Source organism: Helicoverpa zea, chromosome 18, assembly GCF_022581195.2.
Source record: "Helicoverpa zea isolate HzStark_Cry1AcR chromosome 18, ilHelZeax1.1, whole genome shotgun sequence".
NCBI lineage: Eukaryota > Metazoa > Arthropoda > Insecta > Lepidoptera > Noctuidae > Helicoverpa > Helicoverpa zea.
The window spans coordinates 11,589,112-11,609,608 of NC_061469.1; the positions used below are offsets into that span (position 1 = coordinate 11,589,112).

General features: G+C 38.0%; 1 protein-coding gene across 3 annotated transcripts in view; it reads left to right on the plus strand.

The window, feature by feature from the left end:
• LOC124638750 (putative leucine-rich repeat-containing protein DDB_G0290503) overlaps nucleotides 1-20,497 on the plus strand; it is a 64,830-nt gene that overhangs the window by 38,680 nt on the left and 5,653 nt on the right. For all 3 annotated transcript variants that reach the window (XM_047175817.1, XM_047175818.1, XM_047175819.1), the window contains 14 exons: nucleotides 3,844-4,008; nucleotides 9,680-9,797; nucleotides 10,315-10,494; nucleotides 11,204-12,909; nucleotides 13,192-13,388; nucleotides 13,622-13,732; nucleotides 14,001-14,148; nucleotides 14,518-14,579; nucleotides 14,672-14,809; nucleotides 15,252-15,375; nucleotides 15,741-15,917; nucleotides 18,978-19,162; nucleotides 19,493-19,622; nucleotides 19,926-20,147. In XM_047175817.1, coding sequence (XP_047031773.1) covers nucleotides 3,844-4,008; nucleotides 9,680-9,797; nucleotides 10,315-10,494; nucleotides 11,204-12,909; nucleotides 13,192-13,388; nucleotides 13,622-13,732; nucleotides 14,001-14,148; nucleotides 14,518-14,579; nucleotides 14,672-14,809; nucleotides 15,252-15,375; nucleotides 15,741-15,917; nucleotides 18,978-19,162; nucleotides 19,493-19,622; nucleotides 19,926-20,147 — 3,663 coding nt within the window. The remainder of the gene's footprint in view (nucleotides 1-3,843; nucleotides 4,009-9,679; nucleotides 9,798-10,314; nucleotides 10,495-11,203; nucleotides 12,910-13,191; nucleotides 13,389-13,621; nucleotides 13,733-14,000; nucleotides 14,149-14,517; nucleotides 14,580-14,671; nucleotides 14,810-15,251; nucleotides 15,376-15,740; nucleotides 15,918-18,977; nucleotides 19,163-19,492; nucleotides 19,623-19,925; nucleotides 20,148-20,497) is intronic.

A 20,497-nucleotide genomic window follows, 5' to 3' on the forward strand; every position in this document is an offset into this window, starting at 1 on the left:
GGCTTATTAAATATATTTCCGTGGGTATAAGTTCCCTAATGACCTTCCGCAACCCACGGGGCTCTTACTATTAGTCACCGCAGTCCTACACATGGACATAGGCGCGCGTCATTGGCAGTAATTTGCCCGACCCTAATACGCGGGATGGACTCTCTCCGCTCTCTCAATTTACATTATAAGTTTGATTGACTATAGGGTTGCCAGTATTTCATGTTGACATTTTATTTATATTAAGAAAATTTACTAAAATATCATAATTTACCTTCATCTAGTATTTAATTCCACCTTCAATTAATAAACTCGGAACTAGAAAGAGTAATTTGTGTAAAGTTCAGGTTATTATGATTTCAAAGCGCTGTCATTACTTTTATACATTTCTTTTCACACATTTAGATGCAGAGTGTCTGGCATCTTGCCATAATTACCGTCAACGTTAGCGCCTCGTATTCAATAACTTAAAAGCTTCACACGTCTGTAATCCAACACTAACTTCACTTAGTCTAAAATAGACTTGGAAACCCAATCTTCCATTTTCCACAGTAGTGATAAAGCAAGTTTATGTTGTTCAACAATACACGGCCGTAGCCGTTGTAACCCATTTACTGGTTCGCGATTAACCCTCCGGTTACACAAGCAGGAAGATAAACACTGGACAGAAATAGATGGCAACCCTACGTGTCGTACGCGCACGCACACAAACACGCGCTCGTGTGAGTTAAATATAGGAGTTGATGGGAATGAGGAAAATTCGTGGATGTGGCATTAGAGAATGGTCATTTGTGTAGTTTCTGTGATTATAAAAAATGAAGGAGTATTTGATTGAATTAATTAATTTAATTTTGCATTGTTTTAGAAACGGTTGGTTTCAATTCCAATCGGTAATGATAAAAAAAAATACACATTTTGAACTAATTTAGTTTCTTTCGAGGCAAAAAACCTTTTAATTAAATAAATTTTCTAAACTTTACACATTTCGCTATCGCTTGAGTCATATCCAACACTTCGCGCATCCACGACTCCCTCTACCCGCGCACCGAAACGTCTGAGTTCAGTCTCTCCCGATGCTTCAGAGCGTGTTCTGCTGCCGTAAGGTCTCTCCCTCACCCGCCATCTCTCGCCATCCATTGCACGCGCTCATCAACATGTGATATGTAACAATAAGACATAACCAGCAATGTAACAGTGATAGCTTACACCGCGTTATCGCGTCCATGTAGTGATCCGTGTGTGATGTTTGTTTGGAGCTACTTTACCAAGTACGTTAGGATGGGGTTGCCGGATCTTACGGTGAGTGACAATCTGAGGACCAGTTTAAATAATGACATATGTTTTTCCTTTTCGAAAATGTATGTTTCAAATATTGGCTTATAATAAGACATACATATTTAAAATACATACTCCTCAAATTATTACCAAATAAATCGGAACATTAAATACTCAGGGTACAATATTTAATTAGATCCTAAGGTACAGTAGCCTCTAAGCCTCATAATCGTGTAGTTGCTAGCCAGTTTGCGACTTACGGTTGACTGTATATCGGGGATAACGGAGATGTAAACAAGAGATTTAGATCAAATGTGGTGTAAATAAGCTATCTCATTGTTATTTAACACAATCATTGTGTTCGGAATATCATGTAAATACAATAATCGTGCGTCAGACGCTGCCAACTGCGCATCACGGACGTTTTCATATAAATGCGTCGCAATGTCGCCGGGAAAGCTAGTTGAAAACTCTGCCGGGAATATGAGAGGTTCCCGAGTATGTCACTAACTCATGGCCGGTCGTTTGCATGAAAAACTGAAGCTTTAAATCTGTAAATTGATGATGTGATAAGTATTTTGCTCTCAAATACTGTTCTAGATATTTTCGATAAATTGAACTTTGTCTAGGAAATGTCTGGGGATGTCTTTTATAGTTCTACCTTATTTTTATGTAGCAACACTATTTGTCTACGTGATTTTAGTAGCGTATACGGTAAATACTACTGGCCTATGACAAATACCGGTAGGTGTTTTCCTAGGTTGTTGAGGTTTTCAAACACTGTCTCACATCTTGTCTCTTTACCTAAAGTCACATAAAAATTTGTACCAGCTTATACAACCAGGAAATAGTAAGAAATATAGTCTTTTTAATCTATTATTTCACAGTTTTTGGGTAAAGAGTTTTTTATTACTTTCTAAAATAAACAAACAGGTCACAACAGCGGTTAGCTAGCAACAACTACAAAACACGGACTTGCATTGTATACTTACAATACACTAAATTGCTCAATCTGCCGTCTTGTTGTTGTATAATTTGTCACTTTTATTACATCAATTGGCATTGGCAACGTTATTGTCATATGTCTATTTGCATGATATCTTAGCAAGAGTTTTACACTTGGTAACAGGTTTTCAAATCCGAATTTTCGCCTTTGCCTCATCTTGATATAAAATGCACTTTTTTGAGAAGATTGTAGTATGCCTTATTGCTACTAATACGTGTTTCAGGCACGAAAGATTTTTCAGGACAAATATTTAAGCAGGCTACAACATTCCTTTTAGGGTTTCCAAATCATCAAAATATTTCAGCAATATACTTCACCGCAGAGGACTTCAATATGCAGATTAAAAATAAAACAAAATAAACTGCAAGTGCCAGAAAAAGAATTTATGTAAAAACATGTTACCACTCAAATAAGCACATTTTATCAAAAAAATAAAAGAAGATGCACTGCTTACGTTTAAAAACAAACCTGCAGGTCAACGACCCAAGTGGTCGGTTTGAACTCAATAACTGAAGCTAACAACGCTTTGTTTAACACTGCTAACTGAAAGCTCTTCTTAATTCTTTGTATCTTAATGGCTTATCCACATTAGTCTTAACGTCTTTAAGATAGATATAACTTCCGGCATTCAGTAAACGATTGTTAGACAAACAACAGCTATTGTGTCTAAATGCGGTAACTCAATTAACTGCAGATTATAATAGACTTTTGTTATGGCACAGATATACTACCTAAATGGTTTCGCCTTAGAAATTGGTCGAATACGAGTCGGTAAAATTAAAACCTGAGGCAAATGTAGATGACCGATATGTATTAGCCACCTAATCTGTATCCCCGATTTCTATAGTCAGTTTTCTACAAAAGCAATCAATCACATTTGTAGCGATGTGGTAATATTTGCTAATCTAATGATGAAATCCAAGACATTTGCAAATTCTTATGACAAGCTTCAAACTCGTAACTCCGTCAATTCTAAATCAGCACGTCAATAAAACAGTTATTATAGAAGACATCTGGGTCATCCATTGATTAAACTACAGTATCCGACCTAATGATCTTTGCAGCCGTAGTCCGCGGTGTCGGAACTGTGTCGCGGTGTAAATATAGCGCCTCATGACTAACTGCGCTGAACTTTGTGTTCCGATAGTGACACATACGTAGAGTATAGCTCGCCTTCCACCAGGTGGACTCACCAGCTGGCTTTCTGCTCCTAAATGTCAATTGTAATGAGAAGCGTTTAGTTGTTACGCTTATGACAACGAATTAGCGGGTTGTCAGTTTGAGAACATTGCGCATGTGGTATTGATTTGTTTTCGACGTCTCTATTATTATCTCGTATGATATTAAAAAAGAAAAAACGCCTTTTATTTCCATAAATCTATGTTAGTACATTTTTTTTATTTAATCTACTATAACCCCAAGTTGTGTGAAGGCCTCCTCCAGTATTCATATGATATTATGATCATAATAATGTATATTTCAGTGCCATAAAACATGAAAACATTCATAATAATAGTCCCATTGATGCTTCATCCCCCACACTAACAGGCCTTAACTTGGCGTGTTGATCCCAGGAGGTGCGAGCGGAGCGCGATGTGCTGCAGGCGCGGATGTCGGAGCAGGCGCTGCGCATCTCGTCGCTGTCGGCGCGGCTGCAGCAGCAGCGCAACGACGCCGAGGCGCTGTCGCACCAGGCCACCAGCCAGCTCAGCGTGCAGCTGCATGATGCACTCGCTGAGGTAACAACACGCGTCATTATTGAACTACTATTTCAACAATCACAAAACGTACTCGATCCAACGTGAAAGCGCTTCATAAAATCTGCCCGAGATTATGAACCATTCGAAAAACTCTCCATGTCTTCCGATGCCAATGAAAACGCTTTTTGCAGCGCCAAAAGAATTGCGATGAATCTGTTTTACTATGGTGTAATATTTACCAAATAACATTTTGATTTCGCTAGAATATCATGGAATGAATCAAATGAAATCATATGAAATGAACTACGTTTATTCTCGCGTATTCACACTTTAGGTCTTCTTACCTACTCTGGGCGCCGCACATAGGGGTATTTTGCATTTTTAGCCGGGCGAAACTAGTGAAAACAAACTTTCACATAAAAGAAAAAAAAAATACTTATTAGCCAGCCAGGTAACTACTGAACGAAATCTGAGCTTTTTTGGACTCCTACCCACACGCCAGCTACCCACAAATCTGTCTAGCAAAAAGTAGCACCCAATGTGTGTAATATCTATCCCACCCAAAACAAAAATGTGAAAGACTGCCAAGTACGATAATATGGAAATGCTTCGCCTATAAAAGAAGTGAAATCTGAATAAGTGAAATGAAATGAAATGAAATGAAATGAAATGAAATGAAATTGTTTATTTTGCAAGTTGGACATTACATCACTTTTACACGTCATTTTAAGAACGCTGAGGCCGGCATTTCCTAACTGACTGATCCCTGAGAAGAAACGCCGAAACAAACTCAAGGGTCATAGTCTCTTTTAAAGTCCAAACATGTTATAAATGAAATAATTATGTGTGAGTGTCACCATGTACGCGGTCTGGAATGGCCTTTTGAGGAAAGAGCCACATCAGGCTGGAGCTGACCAGTCCCAACAGACGGCACGCATGCATCAGTCGTCGTGTAGCTCAACCATATTTTAGGGAGCTCAACGACCTGTCACACGACGATACCAGATCTGCAGAACATTTGCGTAGGCCATTTAAAAATACTCAAACCTGCCAGACAGTATTTATGTTATAAGAATATATAATGTTGCTCGCATACACGATACTCACATTCACAATAATAATAATAAATTAAAAAAAATAATCATAATACCATTATAACATATAAATGTCAATAAAAAGAATGTCATTAATAAAAGTTATCTGATGATAATAATATTTAAATGTCAAAAGTAACAATACACAGGCATTTAAAAAGATATCACTCACTAAGCGAGCAGCTCATTCCCAAGCTTCTTTATCATTTAAATAATCAGATATTTTGTAATATCCTTTTTTCAAGAGTTTGGATTTTATATGATTTTTAAATTTCCTGATAGGTAGCTCCTGATAAGTACCAAGTTCCATACACATACCTCAGTTAAAAAAGTTACTTTTTAATGATGTTACTTGGCAAGTTTTCATACACCTTGTTATAAACCTACTTAACGCAATGAATCAAGTATTTAATTTTCTATTAAAACTTGCCAAGTAACATCATTAAAAAGCAACTATTTTTAACTGAGGTATGTGTATGGAACTTGGTACTTATTCAGATCTCACTTCTTTTATAGGCGAAGCATTCCCATATTATCGAACTTGGCAGTCTTTCACATTTTTGTTTTGGGTGGGATTTCATTTATTTTTGTAAGGTTGTTTATTTTTTATTTTCTTATGATGAAGTTAGTTAAAGAAATGTCTCATTTATACTATCTTTTAGATCTTTTAATATGCACTATGTTTCTTACAAAGAAATGAACTAGATTAACTAAATGGACTAGATTTACCAACTGACTGACATGACATGTTATCATATATTATGTTCGTGGATCAAAGTTACACATTCGTTATTTTCGAAAGTGATTCACACTTGGCCGTTTTCAGATTTTTACTTTACTTTGACTAAATACAAACCTTTGTACCATTCGAAGATATATAAATATAGATAAATTTAGTTCGTTTTAGTTCCTTAGGGGTATAAAGGAGATGGCCAAAAAAAAACCCAGAGTCGACAGGAACTTCATATGTATGATTGGATTCAGTATAATTTGTGGATTTTAAAAAGTATTTCAAAACATCTAAAAACCATGGGGTTCTCTTTTTATAACGTTTTTTCGATCAAGATTTTAGTTCACAAAAAAGTTTACTTTTACTGTTTGATGTTCGTTAGAAGTTGAATGCAGACTCGTGATTGGACCGTTTTACATTGCTAAGTCATTTGTTATATTTGACAATGTCACATGGCGCGATTTTCAAAGACAATTTCTCCAAAAACATTTCATAGCCAGTTGTGAAGGTTGCATGTAACTGCGAAACCTCTCCAAGTAGGTAAGGTCGGTGCTTAATCGTATCTGGAGTGGTTAAATACAAGACCTTTTAATCACCAGGCCAACTCTGAAACTATGGGGTTGTTACTAGTGGCTTGTATAATGTTAGTTTACTTTGCTTTTTTATGTCCCTTGATGTTAATAATCTTTAAAATCAACATATATTCAACATAACCTATTTTTGCGATAATATGAAATAGCTCCTATACCCCATGGATTTCAGTCTGGATTTTTTGGCACCATCAAAGGTCTATCATAAAGAACCTATTGGTAACCATTTCATTGCTGTCGATTCTGGGTTTTTTTTCTATGAAAATTTGGCCATCTCCTTTACACCGGGTATAAAACACCTTCATTATTTTGAAACCGACTCACACTTGGCCATTTTCAGATTTTTCCCTTTACCTTGACATAAAGACCTACCTCCATGCCAAAGGACAATGCCAGAGTGTGGGCTCAAAGTTTGCCCAGCAGTGGGAGTAGTTTCAGCTGGTTCCATAGTGCACTCTGAACACGAACTCCAAATATTTTTGAAATCGGTCCCAGAGGTCCCGAGAAAAACCGGTTCAAATGGTCTCCATAGATAGTCACTTAACAAAGCCTGAGCCATTTGCCCAGTAGTGGGAATGGTTAGAATAGGTTCTTTACTTCACTGTTATCACGAAATCCAAATATTTTGGAAATCGGTCCCAGAGGTCCCGAGAAAAACCGGTTCAAATGTTAAACTTGATCAGTCACTTTATAAAGTCCAAGCCGTTTGCCCAGTAGTGGGAATGGTTAGAATAGGTTCTTTACTTCACTCTTAAGACGGAATACAAATATTTTTGAAATAGGTCCCAGAGGTTCCGAGAAAAACCGGTTCAAATGTTAAACTTGAACAGTCACTTTATAAAGCCCAAGCCATTTGCCCAGTCGTGGGAATGGTTAGAATAGGTTCTTTACTTCACTGTTATCACGAAATCCAAATATTTTGGAAATCGGTCCCAGAAGTCCCGAGAAAAACTGGTTCTAATGTCAAACTTGGACAGTCAATTAATAAAGCCCAAGCCATTTGCCCAGTAGTGGAAATTGTTAAAATAAGTTCCATAGTACACTCTAAACACGAAATCCAAATATTTTTGAAGTCGGTCCCAGAGGTCCCGAGAAAAACCGGTTCAAATGTTAAACTTGAACAGTCACTTTATAAAGCCCAAGCCATTTGCCCAGTAGTGGGAATGGTTAGAATAGGTTTTTTACTTCACTGTTGTCACGAAATCCAAATATTTTGGAAATCGGTCCCAGAGGTCCCGAGAAAAACCGGTTCAAATGTTAAACTTGAACAGTTACTTTATAAAGCCCAAGCCATTTGCCCAGTAGTGGGAATAGTTAGAATAGGTTCTTTACTTCACTCTTAAGACGGAATCCAAATATTTTTGAAATCGGTCCTAGAGGTCCCGAGAAAACCCGGTTCTAATGTCCAACTTGAACAGTCAGTTTATGAAGCCCAAGCCATTTGCCCAGTAGTGGGAATGGTTAAAATAGGTTTTTTACTTCACTCTTAAGACGGAATCCAAATATTTTTGAAATCGGTCCCAGAGGTCCCGAGAAAAACCTAGTTTTAATGTTAGCCAGCCATTGTTAGCAAGCCATTTTAAGCAGCCACAAACCTAACAACCTCTTTTCTTGAAATAACATTCAGATAGATAGTGGTTTCACTGTTAACAGGATAAAAAAAAAAAAAACAGAAATAGACGTTTAAAGGTAATTGTTGTTTCTCTTGCTTTTCAGTCTCTATCTACCACAATCAGTCCTAAGTTCGAGTAGCGTCATGCAATTAATATCCTTAATGGCAATGGAAAAATCTTATCAAGACGAATAAAATAAGCTCAAACACGAGGTAGTAAATAGATACCGTTGAGGAGTTCCCTCGTCTCACTGTCGTCTCCATCGTCAGGTCAGGTCTTAACCTCCACAGTTTTGTGGTGTCGGAGACATATACCCGAATGACAAGTTTTTATTCGATATGTGCTTACAATTTCCGAGAGTTCCATAATGTTTTAAGGTTTCTATCACCAGACCCTGGACCCTGGAACTATTTGGAAAGTAAATCCTTTTAAACAATAAAATGATTGTTTAAATCGGTTGGTAAACGACGGAGTTATGCACGTACTTACGTAAAAAGAATACAAATGAACTGAGAAACTCCTCCATTTTTTGAAGTCGGTAAAAAAAAATCTCGTTCAATACCTCGTATTTGTCGATTAATATTATAATGCATTTCAATTAAGGTAATAAAAGTGGAATAGTTAAGAGTTCGTAAGCATATTTTTCGTAGTATTGAATAAGAGTCAAACCAGTTTTTCTCAGCACTCCTGGGATAGATTTCGAAATATTTCGGTCTGGGACCTATTATAAGCCTATGGAACATAATACACTATGCAGTTACTGTGGGCAACTCTTGAGCCCAACTTCCATACAAAGAATAGCATTGTCCTTTCAAGTCAATACGACCATTAGAAGTGGTCTAGGTTTTTGATGAGTGAGTCAGTGAATCAGTCAGTCAGTGAGTGTATAGTAAAAATAGCGATTTTCTGACGTCAATATCTCAAGACCTACAATAGGTATATTAATGAAATTATGTATTTTAGATAAGTGAGGGGGTCTCAACAGATACTAGAAGTTTGATATGCGTAAATAAAATAGATTTTGAGTTACAGGGAGGTCGAATTTGGCCCGAAATGGTTCGTGTAATATAACCCACGGCCGGTGTGTCGCTTTTTTGCTCGAACTTGGCGGACACACTGCCGTGTGTCTAGATCACCTGACAGATTTTGTAATACGTTACAACAGAAATCGTTACCCGGAAACGCTCGGAAGGATAACTTTAATCCCTGAGAATAGTAGAATTCATACAAAAAAAACGTTTAAAAATGTTGAACTTCAAAAATTGATTTTGAATCTTAAAAATACACGTAAACATTAGTAAATCATAACAAATAAAACTGTTCTTACCTGTATTATGATAATCCATAGTAGTTTTGGTTATCTAACTCACAATAAAAAAACTCTGAGGTATCAAACACGACACGTTTTTAATATAGCCAGTAACTGACGTGAGTGCGTGTGACAACGATCAAGTTCTGACAGATTTGTGGGTAGCTGGCGTGTGGGTAGGAGTCCAGAAAAGCTCAGATTTCGTTCAGTAGTTACCTGGCTGGCTAACAAGTAGAATTTTTTTCTTTTATGTGAAAGTTTGTTTTTACTAGTTTCGCCCGGCTAAAAATGCAAAATACCCCTATGTGCGCCGTGTCGTTACAGCAGCTAATAGTAATTAAACCGTACAGTTTCTTCATGTATTTTTCTTATAGGTGCAAAGGTTGAAAGAAGAGTTGGATTCAAAGGACAAACAGTTGATACGAGTCAAGCAAAACCTAGAGGAGAGAGAGAAACTACACAATGAGCATCACTCCCTGTACGGGAACTCATGTAAGTTACTTTTCATCATCAGCTTTTTACTATGCCTCTGCAGGACATATACCTCTTGTCGTTTAGAGAATGAGCGTTGTTCGCCTAGCTTGTTCAAGACTACTTTTGTGTTCAGTTTTCCTCAACGACGTGTTTTCCTTCACCTTCCTTCATTTAACTAATTGGAATCTTGATATATTATACCCACAACATCATGGATCTAATCTTTCATCAATTTTATGAGCGTATGGTTTTCCCGTTGAGTCACTTTGATAAAATGAAACACTTTTGATGATGATTCAATTTGTTTTCGCATCATACTTTACTCCTATGTTACGTATGTAGTTTAAGAGTTTGTTACTCGATATATCTAATGCGTCAAAAAACTCACGGCATGAATAATATATAGTAGTCATTTTTCCTCAAGTCACACTTTTGGGCATTACTACCTATTCTCAATTATGTATATGTTTTATGCTAAAAAAAATATAATTTACTAATAAGTAAAACTTAATCTTCATATACCTTATATACTCAGGTAATCCCAAAGACAAGGTGGTAATATTAGAACGTGAACTATCAGCGGCTCAGTCTCGCATCGCCCAACTAGAAGGCCTGGCCAACAGCTTGGAGAAGGACAAGGAAGAACTGCTGATCAACATCAGAGACCACCAGAGGGCGCTGGCCGAGAAAGAAAATCAACTACAAGAGTTGCTGGGTAAGTCTTGTAGTGATGAACGAGGTTAGACTGTCCATTGTACCTCTCAAATTTTTCAGTAGGTTAGGTACACGGAGGTACTTCCCCAAAGATGTTTGCTTGCAAAAAAAGTTGCTATTGTAAACTACATCGCGTTATTGTGTTACTTTAAACTATTCATGTCAAAGGTATTGAAATTAAATAGTTATATGCAGTAGAGTTGATGCATAAATGTCTGCATGTGTCATCGACTGATGTCATGTTCTAAGCTCCTATGGTTCTGAGATGGCAGTCGTAGAGATTGTATGAATTAAGGCTAACGCGATTCAAATCCATTAGCATGGAGATAAATATTTCGGTCTATTTGTTCAAATAATTGAATTTGTATTTATTGGCAGTATTTTTTAACTTCATCAAAACAGACACGACACGTTGAGACAATATTCCATATTATTTATTTATTTTCTCTTTGAAGCTTGCCAAGCGCTCGAGTTCGTAAATTATTAGCGTAGGCATACAAACATGCTCTTAGTTCGCAAAACAGTTCCATTTCGCTCCAATGATTCATGTAGTCTGTTTTCCAGTTTTGTTTTAGGACTTTACATCAGTCTAGACTAATTATACGTAGATTTGGATTTATTCCAACTTCCTCGCAATTATTTAGGTTGACGTTGAAGGATCCGTCTTGCTAACTTTCGCAGTTAAATATGATTTATTGCTCGTTTCACAGCGCTAAAACTGGACGAAGACAACCAAAAGGAGGAGAATGGCGACGTCTTAGAAGGCAAAGCTTCCGCGAGGACTCTCAGCGACATCGTATCTATATCTGAGTTCGACGAACAGGACCTGCAGATGCGCCGGGCTGAACTCAAGGGTCATAATGTCAGCCTCACTGGAGCGCCCTACGCTGATACCACCAAAGAAAAGATTCTCAACAGGACATTGCCTCCAGAACTCGACAAACCAAACATGAGTTCCCTAAACATTGAATTTACTGACCATTTCGAACTACCTGGTTACACCCCGCGAGCTGACTCGCTGCCCGCTCATTTAACGTCAACACAAAATAAAGAACTACTCAAACAATACAAGAGAAACGTTAACGAAACTACAATGTTCGGTATTGAAACGAAACATGCTCAAATCATACAAGACAATTGCTCAATGTACCCCAACAGAGACGCTAACGACAGTAAAGACTTAAGCGTCGAACCGAAGAAAATTAACTTCTCCCTGGAAACTACCGACAATAAAACGCACAACGACTTCACCTCATTAGGGGAACTCGGAATAACTCTCGACGTTAAACAAGAAAACTTCCCCGACATACTGACACAATTGAAACATGAGATTAAAAAATCCAGGACAGAGTTAGAGACCTGCAAGTCTGAACTGAAAAACGCTGAGGAACAGCTCTGCGAATTCCCTGCCCTGAAGGAAGAAGTTGAAGAACTGAAGGGTCTACTTGAGAACACGATGGCCACCATGGAACACGACAAGAAATTCTATGAAAACCAATTAGATAATTTCTCGTCAAACAAAAAGTTGCTCGAACAAAGGCTCGCGGAATTGACGCAAGAAGTTAATGATAAATCCAAAGACCTGCACTTGCTCAAAGAAGACATTCTGAGGCGAGAAAATATGATCCTGGAACTCGCTAAAGAGAAACGTAATTTGACGAACAAAATGACTGAACTAGAAGTTAAGATTGACGAGCTACAGAGCAGGAACAACGCATTGGAAAAATATGAGAGTGAAAATCATCAAATGAGAGAGAAAGTTAACGAGCTTCAAAAGTTACAACAACTTGTATCTGAGAAGAACCAACAGATTGACAGTTTGAACCAACATCTGGACAGATTGGATGACTTGCAAAGATGCCTCAATGACAAAACCGAAGAATTTGACAATCTTAAAGAGGCATTTGAAGAGAAATCCAATGAGTTATTCCATCTACAAGACACTGTAGAAGCTTTAAACCGTGACGTTGCAAAACTGAACGAAGAAAATGAAAATTTGAACACTCACAACAAAGACTTAAAGTTGAAATTGACGAAGCTTGAAAAGGAGCAAGAGAACGCTTCCCTCAAACTTCAGAGCAACGAGACTGAATTGGTGCGTGTAAATTCTCTCAACAATGAACTGACCGCCAAGATTGACGAGCTAAAACTTTTGACTGACAAGCTTAAAGACAAGGAGACAGAGATAGAGATACTACACGAGGACATCAACGCCTTCCACGAAGAGATAGCTAGTCTTAAGGAGCAGCTCAAGATGGTGTCGAGGAGTCCATCTCCTCGCAACAAGAGCGGAGACGAGAGAAAGTCGCTGGACCGACAGGCGAGCAATGACAAGAAGCAGTTGGTAAAGATCAGGAAACAGATCTCTCTTCTGCAACATGAACTTGACTTTAACAAGAAAGAGCTGAACGATAAGGTACGTTTCCATTCTGTTTCCTTTATATGTGGGCGGGTAAAAAATAGGATAATTTGATTCATAAATATTAGTGTTAACATAGTCTGCCGTGCCAATGAATGAATTAAGGCCATTTGACGTGGTTGCCAAAAATAGCTGTTAACGCCATTGATACCGCTATCAACGTGGCCGCTAAAAAGTGAAATATTCTGATTATTTTAAACAAAATTACCTGATCCTCATTATTTAGTTCTAATTAAGATTTTATACCACCTAATCTTAATACTTTTATCAATTATCCAGGCATTTGAGCTAGCAAAAGCGAAGCTGGACGTGACGGAACTCCGCAACAGTCTGAGCCAGGCCGGCAAGCAGGCCGCCGACAGCGAGGCCGCCAACACCGAGCTGCGGCAGCACGCGGACAGCTTGCAGCACGAGATACAACACCTCGCCGCTGAGAAGGACCAGCTGGCGCAGCAGCTTGATGCTGTGGTCGCGAGGTAGGAGACGTCAACCATTGTCATAATTTTCCTAAGAATCGGGTCGGTTGTAGTCCAAGGCCATATTGATGTAAAGTTTTTTTTTTTTAATGTTTTGAAGTTCTAAGTAACTGCCATATAAGAATAACTATTTTCACTTTATGTTTTATCTTATTTTTTACACTAATGAATTTTATTAATGGAATATTGTAGTCATAACCAGGATATGTAGTAAGTCATACCATTTGTTGCAGAATGCGAGAAGAGTCGAACGTAGGCGAGTTGAAGAACAAACTGCGGCTGAAAGTAGAAAGGTGCCAAGAATTGGAAGCGGAACTGGAAAACTTAAGGGAACTTGTGGACAGGTAACTTTTGCTGTTGCAAGTTATTTAATTATTAATTAGCCAATATGGTTTTTTTTAATAAGCCGTAAGGAATGCTGCCAAACCAGTAAAATGCTGTATGTAATTGCACTTCTGGCTGCAGTCTTTAAGCCGGGCCATAATGCTAGTTTACTTCTCAAATTAAAACAACTGAAGAGTCATTTTTTTATTTACTTTTTCTACGATATTATTAATTTAATGTAAATGTATATTTCTAAAACCAGTATCACTAAGTTTCTTAACACTTCAGACTCCGCCTATCCCCGGGTCGGGAAGTACGCACACCGACAGAGTCGCAGAGAGCCGTGGCCGTCCGCTCGCCCACCGCCGAGCTGGAGAGAGCGTTGAGAGACCAGCTCGACTACTCGCATACACTGGATGAGGATATCATGGAACAGGTTAGTGATGGCAGTTGATATTATTTTAGTACTTTCTGAACTTTAGCCGTTGTCTCTATGCGAGTTTGTTCGTCGAGAAGCTTTGTGTGTCCGAACTTGGCTACTATTACCTTATTTTACCCAGTTAAATATGCGCATGCGTATGGTGTCAAATGGCTCCAATCAAATTCACTCAACTCAAGTCCAGAATCGATATTTGGCGAGAACTATAATTTCGCATTGTATCCTATATACAAGATTTCATTTATATCTGAGCATTTGTAAGTTCAGTGTTCAGGTATAACAAACTCATAAAAATCACTGGTAACTCGTAGAAACTCATAGAAATCGATACTAATGTTTATAATAATGTTGTTTTTCGTTTACTAGATTTTGTCGGCGAGCAGCGACGAAAGAGAAGACATTCCGCGACTCGCTCTGAATACATCGAAGTAAGTCATGAATTCTCAACATTGCATTCTGATAATATTGTATCTCACAAATTGTTACATAAATCATTAAAATAATTTTTTTATTTGTACAGGTCGTCAAGTTCGATCCACTCGTCGTCGTCGGACCGAGTGAACCGTCTCCGCACTGAGAACGACAAGCTGGTGATGCAGGTCAACAACCTTGAGGCCAGGCTCAAAGACAAGGACGCGCTTATTGCTGAACTTAACAGGTTAACTTTATAACATTCTAGCATTGTCTCTACTTATAATATGAACGATAATCACGCCACTACAAAATATATGACCCTAGCGTCTGTATCAACTCAAAAACTCTTGAACGTACATTATTTTTATGCGACATTTACAAATATTTGTGACTTAAAACATAATAATTGGTTTATCAAGCAACAACCACTAGAATTACAATATCAACAGTTACATTGTTCTATTTTTAACTTTCGCTGAATCCAGTCATCTACATTGTATATAAAGACTTCCTGACTATGACTTCCCTGTGCTGTAGTTTATTCTCGACTATCGAAGAAGGCAGAGTCGGTTCTGAAGCTAGGCTTATTATTGGTCTTAAAATAATTGAATTTAGGTTTCGTCAAGATTAATACTTAGTCGTACATTAGTAATAATGTGGTCTAATATTCATGGTGTGTATACCAGGGTCCGCGACAAGCTGGTGTCGGACTGGCAGGCCAGCCGCCTGCGCCTCGAGGCCGAGCGCGACAACTGCAGCAGGTTGCAGCTGCTGCTTGATACACATAAGCATACTGCCGAGAGCTTGCAGGTGAGGAATACTTTTACTACCTTGTTGTATAAGGTAAAACAACGTTAACATTGTGCAGAACATTAAGATCAAATGCATTGGTACTTATTAGGCACATGCAAAAACGTTTCTCTGTCGTACAAATATGTACGAAGAGTAAATAGTTTAACTTTTAATTTTGGAAGTCAGGTTTGTTTAAGATAGAAGACTGACCTTTTGTTCTGATTGGAAATAAAACTACGAATATTTCTCTAGACTCTTCATAAACGCCTGGTTCTAAATAGCTTAGCAACCCCATATTTTTTATTGTCAAGATTACCTACAGTAAAAGCGCATTCTACGAACTCATCCACTACATTCTTATAACCTTATCTTATATTATCCAGAACCAGGACTCGAACATGATCCAGATCTTGAAGAAGCGTTTAGAAGCCGCCATGCAGTCTGAACTTGAGCTGCAACAGAGAGAGCAGCAGACTCGCGCTAGACTGGCGCAGCTGGAGCGGCAGGCGTTAGATACTGCTAATCATAGTGATCCGCTTACTGCGCAACTTAATCATGAGGTATGTAGCTTTTAACTGGTGGGTAATTATCAAATGTCCCTTCCCACTGTGGGTGCCGTGGATGGGAGTGTTAGACCTTTATGGCCTTACTACAAAAACTTTAACCACTGTTTTACACTTGTTTAAAAAAAATGTGGCTCCAAAATGAACCATATGTCAACGTCATAATTTGTCATTTTTTTAGACAAGTCTTAAATTGACGTTAAAAAGTTTTTGTGGTAAGACGGTTATAGTTATCGGCACGGATATTGAGCTCTCGGCGCAAGAGTGGGGATCGCTTTGCGCACCGTACACATAAGGCAATAAACCAATAAATCGCTTATGCGCAGGTGAAGGTCAGGGCTCAATATCCCTGCCGATGATTATACTGATCACAACCTATCATGTTCCTTCTTGAGCCCTTTATGTACAGTCAGCACCAAAAGTCGATGAACAGAATCAATATGACAAAACACCTGTTCACAATAAAATGCCATAAGTTATAGTCGCAACTAGGAAACAAAATAGACTGTACACCAGAAACTTACAAAAGTCGTTAAACACGAGTATTTCGAAAGTATCTGTGCACTAGTATTCCTAAAGTCGCTGTACACCATCAATCCAAATGTCGCTGAACATCATTGTATCAAAAGTCACTAAACAGCAGTAAATACAAAATTAGGTTAACAAAGTGTATTTTTAATGTTGCCGTGTGTTAATGTACTTTTGACGCTTATGTTGTTCAGCTATTTTTGGGACAGTACTTGCTTGACCTTAATAATGTATGTTAACACGTTAGTATCTATTTCAATATTTTTTATAATTATTTTGGAAATACACTCTTTTGCAAAAAAAGCGGGCACCTATGCGAAATCTTAGTTTTAAGGACTTTACGTGTATTTCAAAGGGTTTTAATGATTGTAGTATGTTTCTAGCATCAAAAGGGTTAGCCAAGCATGCGTGAGAGTGTATTCTAAATTTGAATTTTGTACAATTGCTAAGAAATTGGTTAAACCTTGTTTTGGACTAATTGCTGGCAGAAAGTTCGTCGGTGTTTTGAAAAGTTTTTGAAGTGATTTTCAGAAAACTGATAATGCAGTCTTAATTAATGTACCTTTTTTTTAGATCAAAACATTTTTGAAAAACTATGCGTATTTGATAAAATTTTCACCTGCTCTAAATGGGCTATACTGATGATTGATGGCAATGTTAAGAGTTTCGGTATTTTAGTGTAAAGCGTTCTTCTGTTTAGATATTATACCCACGTGTTTTAAAATATCGCTTTTTCATAATTAAATACTATTTAGAGGAGTATCAGTACATTGGGCTGCGACAAAACCAATTTAAAGTAAGCAGTCCCGATCGCAACCCGTCACCTATCGTACTTTGACATTAAAAAATACCAATTTTTGTGATAAATGTTAAAATTAACCACATGAAAAATGATGAGGAGGGTTTAAGCTATCTAAAAAGTCTAATTATTGCCGCGTTGAAGCTCTCTATAACTCCATAGGTATCGGGTCACTAAACGATGATTTCGCTGAAAGGGAGTCAAGAATTCAAAGGTATTGACCAAACGTAAGTTTCATAAGAAATGAGCAGATAGCCAATTATTGTTATGATTTAAGCAGGAAAGTGCTGTAGATGCTAGGAAATCTCGGTGCAGGCAAGTTTATTTAATAAAATATCAGTGGGATGAAAACACGGTATTTGAACGCTCAGACTCATAGATCTTCGGAGGTCTACGGAGTTTCCCAAGAGACGGGGTTGTTTGAAAATCAGTGATTACGAGACCTTAAGACCTCGTGCTCACAGTCTATGCGCTATTTTCTGTATTTTGTAGAATTTCAAGATTTTTAAAAATGTTAAAGTCCGAAAGGAGACGAGTTGCAATCGGCACTGCTTATTTTAAATTGGTTTTGTCGCAGCCCAATGTACTGATACTCCTCTAAATAGTGTTTAATTATGAAAAAGCGATATTTTAAAACACGTGGGTATAATATCTAAATAGAAGAACGCTTCACACTAACATACCATAATAAATACCGAAACTCTTAACATTGCCATCAATCATCAGTATAGCCCATTTAGAGCAGGTGAAAATTTTATCAAATACGCATAGTTTTTCAAAAATGTTTTGATCTAAAAAAAAGGTACATTAATTAAGACTGCATTATCAGTTTTCTGAAAATCACTTCAAAAACTTTTCAAAACACCGACGAACTTTCTGCCAGAAATTAGTCCAAAACAAGGTTTAACCAATTTCTTAGCAATTGTACAAAATTCAAATTTAGAATACACTCTCACGCATGCTTGGCTAACCCTTTTGATGCTAGAAACATACTACAATCATTACAACCCTTTGAAATACACGTAAAGTCCTTAAAACTAAGATTTCGCATAGGTGCCCGCTTTTTTTGCAAAAGAGTGTATTTCCAAAATAATTATAAAATTTATTGAAATAGATACTAACGTGTTAACATACATTATTAAGGTCATGCAAGTACTGTCCCAAAAGTAGCTGAACAACATAAGCGTCAAAAGTACATTAACACACGGCAACATTAAAAATATACTTTGTTAACCTAATTTTGTATTTACTGCTGTTTAGTGACTTTTGATACAATGATGTTCAGCGACATTTGGATTGATGGTGTACAGCGACTTTAGGAATACTAGTGCACAGATACTTTTGAAATGCTCGTGTTTAACGACTTTTGTAAGTTTCTGGTGTACAGTCTATTTTGTTTCCTAGTTGCGACTATAACTTATGGCATTTTATTGTGAACAGGTGTTTTGTCATATTGATTCTGTTCATCGACTTTTGGTGCTGACTGTACCAGGGCCGCGGTAACAATCTCATAGACATGGATGGAGATATGTAACTTGTAATAGGTTAACTGTTCTATCGACTTTTATGCTAGACTTAACTTTGACGTAAAATTCGCGAAAAAGTGCTTATAATTGTTGTTTAATACGTATGTGTTTTTTTGTGTATCTCGTAAAGTCAGACACCGAAATTAAATCACATCGTTTACTTCACATACCAGTCCACTAAATATTTACTTTGTTTCTGTACAGAGAGAAAACAGCGAGCGTTTGAAAGGCGAGCTGTCCCTCCTGAAATCCAAGCTGGAAGTGGAACGCACGCGGTACGGCGACCTGCAGGCCATGCTCGACCACTCGCGCCTGCAGGCCGAGAGAGAGATGAATGCTAGGAATGACCAGTGTGCCGCGCTCAAGAGTGAACTCGCTGAGATCAAGAGGTAAGTCTGTTTACGTAAGTTTTACCTATGAAATATACTCGTGTTACGAAAACGCTGAAACCAGACTAAAAAACAAAAAATAATACATAGAAATTATGTACAATTCTGTTGTATTTCTGTTAAAAAAATTTAGCGCTTGTTCTGCGCTTTTCTATGAAATATTGTCTGATTGGAAGCTTTATTTAAAATCTTTCAGTAACAAGGGTTTAATAAAAAATAGTGTAAGAAAAGCTGCCCTAAGGACATTTATATTGCCATATCCACAGACAGATAAACCACTATAAAAAAAAAGACAATATAAATGTAATTACAATGCCACGTTTGTTCCAGACTGAAACACGAGGCGGGAGTGCAGCTGGTGCGTTCACAGGAGCTCATCAGCACGCAGGCCTCCACCATCGCCCAGCTGGAGAAGAAGCTCAACTCCGGCGTACACTACCGACCTGTTACTGATGCACTCGTTAGTATTGTGTTCTTCTACCTTTTGCCACTATTCATCCCGAATATTTCCCGCAATAAGGGGACTATTTCTCGCATCCGGATAAAAAACTTGCCTATGTTCTTTGTCAGGCTTTATACTATCTGTGCATAAGTTTTATATAAATCCGTTAAATAGTTTTTGCGTGAAAACACGATAGACAGATCTCGTTTTGTGTAACTATCTGAAATGTACTTTACGAAAACTGAAAGGGCCAATACTTATGTAATCATTTAGGATTGTTAATGCGTTTATCGCATTTTAATCTTTTTGTCAATCCCACAGACTGAAATCGAAAGCACAAAAAGCGAGTTATCCCGGGAACTAGCAACCCTGAAGAAGTGTCTCCTAGAATCCAGCAGCCCCGAGCTGGTGGCGCTGCGACAAGAGAAGCAGAAGCTGTCGGCGCAGGTGGAGAGCTTGCAGCGGCAGCAGCAGCAGGACTGCTCGCAGCGGCAGCAGCAGCAGGACTGCTCGCAGCGGCAGCAGGACGAGCGCGACCAGGCCGTGAGTCATGCTCTTATTAAATGCTTCACGTGTTCGCATATGGTTTCTTTGTTTTATATCGCTGTTGGTGAACGCTCATCTGTTAGACGAGACCGTTGCGACAGGATACAATTTTAGAATTTCCTATATGAAATTGTATTAAACACTATACACTTACACTATACACTTGTGAATGGTGATTCGTCCGAATCTAAAAGAATTATAGATGGATACAATTCGATTCCTTCACTGCGGTCGATTCTGACAGGTGTGCGTTTGCCATATGAATTTACTTTGATATTTACAGTGTACGTTATTTTTATGAGCTATGTCCTGTGCTATTGGCACTCCTTATATGAGAACAAGTCGCC